At 35.5% G+C, this 7220-nt stretch overlaps 1 protein-coding gene across 1 annotated transcript in view; it reads right to left on the bottom strand.

Moving 5' to 3' along the window:
• Positions 1-7220, bottom strand: part of LOC107566423 (trinucleotide repeat-containing gene 6C protein-like) — a 77685-nt gene that overhangs the window by 47106 nt on the left and 23359 nt on the right. Inside the window, exon 2 of the mRNA XM_016251882.1 lies at positions 662-756. Coding sequence (XP_016107368.1) covers positions 662-718 — 57 coding nt within the window. The 5' untranslated portion in view covers positions 719-756. The remainder of the gene's footprint in view (positions 1-661; positions 757-7220) is intronic.

The following is a 7220-nucleotide window of genomic DNA, read 5'->3' as shown; positions in this document are numbered from 1 at the left end:
ACTATACTAAGGTACTGTGGGAAAAAATGCTTACAATTGTTTATACAATTATTTTAGGACCGAATACACCACTATTTCCTTCACCTGCATCTGCATGACCATTCACGCCTCCTCGCATATACCTTTTCTACACAAAAAATGTCTTAGAAAATTTAAATCAATATATTGTTTACTGTGAATGAGTGAGTAAGATGATTTTCACATAATTTTGAAGCAAAAACTCTAGACTTCAAGATCAGTTCTCAAAAGTCTTGTGATCAAATGTTCTGTATGTGTTTTATGGCCTTATTTCAGTGACTTTAAAATTTTAGTTTTTCACTAAGCACGCATAAATGTTTTCTCAAAAACACAATCACGTACATACATGCTGCTCACATATTATTGTAGCCCAGTTTGTGCTGATTACAGTGTTATTAAGCTTTAGACATTCAAATGTTTGTAAGCAACTGAAAAAAGCACAAATGTCAGGGCATGTTAAAACTTTTCCAGGCCCCAAAACACCCTCGACCCCAGAGGGTTAAGGAAAACAGCATATAATTTTATCCATCATTGTCATCCATCAGGTACTGGCCTTATATTAAAAAGAATAATATGTCTTCTCAGTCCAGGCTACCAGAAGTGTTTTTCCTCTTGTTTTTTTTTTAAATTAAAGCAAACTGACCGTTTTCTGTGCAGTATCCTTCTTTGTCTCTTCTTCTTGCTTTTTCTTTTCTTCCATCAAATGGTTCTCTCCTCGTGATGTTCAGCTTCTCTCAGCTAGAGGACAGACACAGGTGAATCATTAATAATTGTCAGGATGGAAGACCCATCCCATGTGACCATGCAAGAGGACTACAGGACTATTGTGGATTGCAGGACCTGCAAAATTTGGACAGTAAAATAACAGATACAATGTTTCCAAATCCAACTTTATCACTCCCTCAGTTAAACTATGAAGTGGGCGGAGGGTGTATGATTAATCAAGCCTTTATTTAATGTATCTGGAGACAGGTAATGATTTCTGAGACCCAACCTGAGGCCAAATTGAGGGCATCAGTCTCTATGGTAAGTCTAGTTAAGTTCAACACTGCAGTGACCCAAATCCAATACAAAGGCCTTGGTAAAACCCTGAGTGTGCATTGATTTGACTAATTGATTTTGCTACAGGGGTCCATCCACATTTTGTCAGTGCCAGTGGGTATCCTGACTTCACTTATCTCACTCATGCACAGTTTAGAAAGCATGACCTAGCCAAGTGGACAGACGATCCTCATCTTTCCAAATGAAAGACTGTGCACAATATATTACACCCTAAATCTAAATGCATTTTCCACCCAACAACACACAATGAGATCTCATTCCACTGACAATGCAAACATAAAAGTCACAAGTCAGGTATTAATTCATAAACATACACACCAAAAACAATGGGGAAGGTGTCCTGTTGTGTTGCCAGTTTGTAAAGGAAAAGCTGTCAATCAGTGAAACTGCAAGTGACAACATTGCATTGTACTTAGAAACGCTCTGGCAGAGAGCCATGGTATGGCTGGACTAACGCTTAAGAGTTGCCAATCAGCTGTCCTGATTTACCCTCTGGCTCAAACCCCTTCCATTGGCTAGTAAACTTATCCCCACTTTTGCTGTCCAATCAGAACACAGGCATTTGAGCATTGCCATTCACATTACCTCTTGGCAGAGGTCCAGAGCGAGAAGATAGGAAGCCACAGTGGATCATGTTGAAATTACCCGGTGCATTTCGTAGAGGGGGACACTGAACGACTTTATAAATATCCCACACCCTTTGTGTGCTGGAATTTTCCAAAGCCTACCAGTTCAGCTGTTCATAAAATATAACCATCTGCTCCAGACAATCGAGCCGATACAGTTCCATTAGGACTTGTGCAAACATACTGTGTTCTTTGATTCTGATCAATTTGTTTTGAATGGCAAGAACATTCAATAATCCATTTCTTGGCACAGATGATTATTTACTCCAGGTTTTACTTGCTCAAACTCTCAAATAAATGTAAAAATACATTGTCTCTGATGTGTTCAGACATATTTTAAACAATATACTGTAAATATACTCAACTGCATACAGATTCTTTTTATATTAATATAAATATTTTTGAGGTTTATGTTTTTTTTCCCCAATCAGAAGAACCATCATTACATCATTACACAATCTAGGGCATTAATTCTACAGCAAATTATCAAGTCAAGTTTTTCACTAAATTAAGTGTTTTTAAAATTATGTTTAATTTTAATTAATTATGTTTACTAGTTAATGAAATTAATAATTTAATAATTAATTAACTATTAAAATTATGTTTAATAGTTTACAATTTTACATGACCTAACAACACAGTGACAATATTCAATTTGTGAACCCTAGGGTTGGGTATCGTTTGGGTTTTTTTCGATACCGTGCCAAATCGATACTTTTAAAATCGTTTCCGGTGCCTGAACCGATACTTATTAAAAATAAATAAATAAATAAAAATTCCCCAAACAAATTATGGTTTGGCCATTAGCACTATAAACACATGATGTCTGTTTCATTCATACTGGCTGCCAGAGGGCGCCCTCACACAGAAAATCCACATATCCAGTCACAGAAGTAGCTGAACTCATGACCCTCCAGGAAATCCCTTATATGGACAAAGGCATAGCTATTATACATGTAACTGAGTAAACAGAACATATAAACGTTTTGAATGATAAAACAAAGACAATAAACACTCGACTGTGACAATATAGTTTATCTGTGTTATTCAAGCCATCTAATTTTCATAATAATTAAGTATATTTATAATCCATTGCTAATCGATGTATTCTTTTTAAAGTAGCCTATGGAACATATTTTCTGCCTCATTCTGTGACAAGAAGCCACATCAGATCACAAAAGGAAGCATTTGACAGGTGTTGTGGAGTAAAAACATTATAATTAGGGCTGGGCGATATAGCTAAAAAATGTATCAACTATATAATGTTTCATATCATCCGGTATCAATAATTATTGACATTTTTTATAACCTTTTTTTTAAAACTAAGAGCAATAGAATAAAAAGGTTTAAATTTAACCACTGCATTTTTAAATTAACCCAATTTATTGCGACAAACAACAAATAATTTTGGTTTAACAATCAAACACAAAATAAAAATTAAACAAATATCTAATTTCTAATGGTTTATATGCAGATTAAATAGGTCTTAAGGAAATTTTTGTCTACTCTTCCAAGGCCACAGGAGGGCGCAACGAGCAAAATAATAGCGCATTTAAATTGTAAACGCAAGGAAATAACTGTGTATAAAAATGTGCATTATGTCTAAATTAACTCATAAAAATCAAATATAATTTCGTAAATTGCATAAACAATTATGAACAAAACAGCATCATGTATTTATGCATTGCTTAATTCAAAGAGCCAAAGCACCATTCACACAGATTGCATTTAAAACATATGAGACACAGTGAAAAGGAATAAACCTCCACAAATTTGTGACGTGTTTTCTAAAAGTTTAAATTGTTTTAACTTTGCATGGCTTTCTATACATCTCTTGTGTGAGATGCGAGTGCAGCAGTCACATTTGTTCGACTAAAAAATGCGCTGAATATGCATTCTGTGTGAATGGCTTGGTTTCGGTTTTAACTAAAGTTCTTCTCAGCATTGAGTTTCTATATTTCTCTAATATTTTGAATGCATAACACAGCAGCGGTGCGTCGCGTGGCCTAGACTAACAAAACATTCAAATGCAACAACCTCGCTCACATCATTATCTTCGCGTCTCACGCACCACTGATGACGCTCCCTGATGGACACCTAACATTCAAATGCAAATGTTTATTTTAAATTCGACTAATATTCATTCTTTATTCACAATCTCCTCATCACAGGCAGGCACAGCACTCATTTCAGTATGTGTTCGTGTTTGTGTGTGCTGTCTGCGTCACTCATGTTCATGAAAAAATGTTCTATCGTTATCGAAGAAGGTGTACCGTCGATAAATATTGATACCGTTTTATCACCCAGGTCTAGTTACAATGTTCTCTTTTGTTGGACAACAGGTTTAGAAATGTGAATACAAGGGAGGTTTAGCTTTAGGCATTTTAATTTAAGCAAGTTTAGCTTAGTTAACGGAAGGCTACCTGCTGCCATCAAAGCAAGTCTAATTACTGCATTCACACGCTCCTCGGATGCTCTCATTTCCTGAGTTGTGCTTTTAAGTCGGAATGTGAAAACAACATGGACACTCGTGTTACTACAAAGATTTGTTGGATTTGTATTATTGGAGTTTTCCGACTTAAGTTCACGTGCATTTTCTCAGTTGGGAAATTATTTTTCATGTGCGGTCTGTGGTGCTGGTGATGATGCTTCTTACGTCCGTTTCATAGAACCAGAAGACAAATATTTAAATCGATCACTCAGGCATGGCACCGAAATGAGGCACCGAAATCTGCATTCTGATTCGGTTCTAGTACATACCGGTTACATAGGTACCGGTGTCATATTGGTTAGTGGTCGACCGATATATCGTCAAGGCTGATATTTTTCAAATATCGGCATCAGCCGATACATTTTTCTGTTTGGCCGATGCGTTCGTGGCGGGACTTTTATTTTGACGGTGCTGAGAATGGCATTAACAGTCGTCGTTAACAGTTCTGTCCACGGACAGAAGTCTGTCTAATAATCAGATAGAACTGTTAAACAAAGGAATTAAAATGTATACAAAAAAGTATTATAACGATTGCTTTTATATTGTTAGTAATAGAAAGGCAAACATTATAATACTTTCTCGTTTGCCTTCATTCAGCAAATACGCATTTACATAATTTAAACAAATCTAGTCGAATCCAGCTGTGAGATCATATGAAGTGTGCATTTGTGCACGATCGCGTGTACCCTGCATGACAGTTGGTCTGTGCGAATTGAATACGAACAGGAGGAGAGTTCAGCTTCTTTGAGACGTGCGATTGACAAACTTTAAACTCGTGATTTCAAATTATGCTACGCTTCATGCTTTTGCCCAATGTCATATTCATGTCATTTTCACTGTGTGCTGTATGTAAAATGAGTGTTACCTTGGCTTTATTTGAAAAAATGTGATTCCCAATGCACACAAACTTCCCAGAATACTGAGTGCCCTATTGGTTACAATATTTACTTCCTTTTTAATTATATTTTTATTAAATATTTGTTTATTTGTGAAAAATACTTTATATCGGCCACCCTGCTTTCCAAGATATCGGCTGTCAAAAAAAACAATATCAGTCGACCACTAATATTGGTACCAGGTTTCGGTACCCAACCCTAGTGAATCCTTTCAAAATATCTGGATTTCTGCTTTTATAACTCATAAAATGTGGCCTGATCTTAATTTAACTCACAATTTTAGACAAATACAAACTGACTTAACTAATAATACACAAACAATTGTACTTTTCACATTTTTATTGCAGTGCAGGGTGAAAAAAAGTTAACTTTCAGTAGCTTGCAGATCCTCCTTTAGCAGCAAAACCTCAACCAAATCTAGTTGCTTACATGACTTTTGACCAATTTTGGACCATCCTTCCCCACAAATCTGTTTCAGTTTATCAATATTTCTGAGCGGTCATGCTAGAACAGCCCTCCCTAGGTTATGCCACAGCATCTGCATTGGGTTAAGGTCAGGGAAATACATTTTCCTTTTATTCCCCAGCCATTCTTTAGTTGATTTATTTGTGTACTTTGGGTCATTGTCTTGTTGCATCACCTAACCTCTCCTGAAGTCATAAACTGTTGTACTGACATTCTCCAGTAATACATCTAGATACACTTTGAATTCATTGTTCCTTCAATGACAGCAAAGTAGCAGTGCCTGTTCTGTAACAGTTCAGAATTTCTTACATTTGTAGGCAGGGCACCCGAGCAATCCAAACTTCCATTCTCATCTCCAACTGACAATTATTTTTTGGAGATGTCATAAAACAGACGTTTACTTACTTTTTCCAGCAGGCATTGTCAACAATGACTCAATGTCTTCAAAAAATATTGAAAAATAAAGAAAACTTTGTGTGTTATTATTAAATCAGATTGTGCTCGTCTTTTATTGCGAATTAGATTAAGATTAGACCACATTTCGAGTGATCAATGCAGAAATCCAGATATTTTCAAAGGGTTCACAAACGTATTCTTGCTACTCAGGGCTCACAAAATTTCAAAATCGCTGGTAGCCCTTCGGGCAGACATTCTTCAGATTTTGGTAGCCCAAAATGAATTTAAGAATAGGGCTGAATGACTTTGGAAAATAATCTGTGATTTTTTTTACCAATATTGCGATTTAATATGCAATTATTTATTAAAGCTCTTTATTTAAAAAAGACAAGCTATAAATCATTGTATAGTATGACCAACACAATATTAGATAGATTAAACATAAATGTCCTTTTCTGTAGGCCAGGCCTATATGTTACGATGAAATTAGGTGATGCATGAATTGATATGAATGACATTTTTATTTAACAATTACTATCACAGTATACTGACCGTCTTTGTTGAACTTCCAACCTTGTAAGCATGTAATAATTATGACAACATAAAGCACTGCCAAATAAGCCTGGTGTAAACATTAATATGAAAGTCAGTAACAAATTACACAAACTAAAGTAGATTGCAGAAATATAAAAACAAATATGTTGCTTTACCACACTACTTTAGGTAATTCAAAGTCACTGTAATAAACATGTAAACATGTGGACTGCACTTTTTAAACAGTCTGTTAACTTTAGACCAGTGGTTCTCAAACTTTTTTGGTCGCGCCAAATAATTTCACTAAACATTATGAAAAATGTATGTTTTTTTAATTTAAAAAAACCTACAGGGAAAAAAACACCTGCATCACTTGAAACACTGAAAAATAGCATAGAGAGAATAACTGTTATTATTATTATTCTCTCTGTTATTTATTTATTAATTTATTGTGGGTTTCATGCTGTACGCTAAGGCATAGGACACACACAGGCTTTCTTCCTCACCAACAACATTAAACACAGTGTCTACACCGGATGCGAGCGGCAAAATACAGTAGAGCCCATAATCAGTGACGCTGTCTACACTGGATTACACAAAGATAATGTAAGTAAATACAAAATGCAGTTTTTAAAGGATTATTTATTTTATTAAGGGAAAAAAGCAGTCCAAACCTGCCTGGCCCTACGTGAAAAAGTAATTCCCCCTAAATCTAATAACTGGTTGTGCCAC

Source organism: Sinocyclocheilus grahami, unplaced genomic scaffold (assembly GCF_001515645.1).
Source record: "Sinocyclocheilus grahami isolate Dianchi unplaced genomic scaffold, SAMN03320097.WGS_v1.1 scaffold1074.1, whole genome shotgun sequence".
Classification (NCBI taxonomy): Eukaryota; Metazoa; Chordata; class Actinopteri; order Cypriniformes; family Cyprinidae; genus Sinocyclocheilus; species Sinocyclocheilus grahami.
The sequence above is the reverse complement of the archived record's forward strand: the minus strand, read 5'-3'. Positions and strand labels throughout refer to the sequence as shown.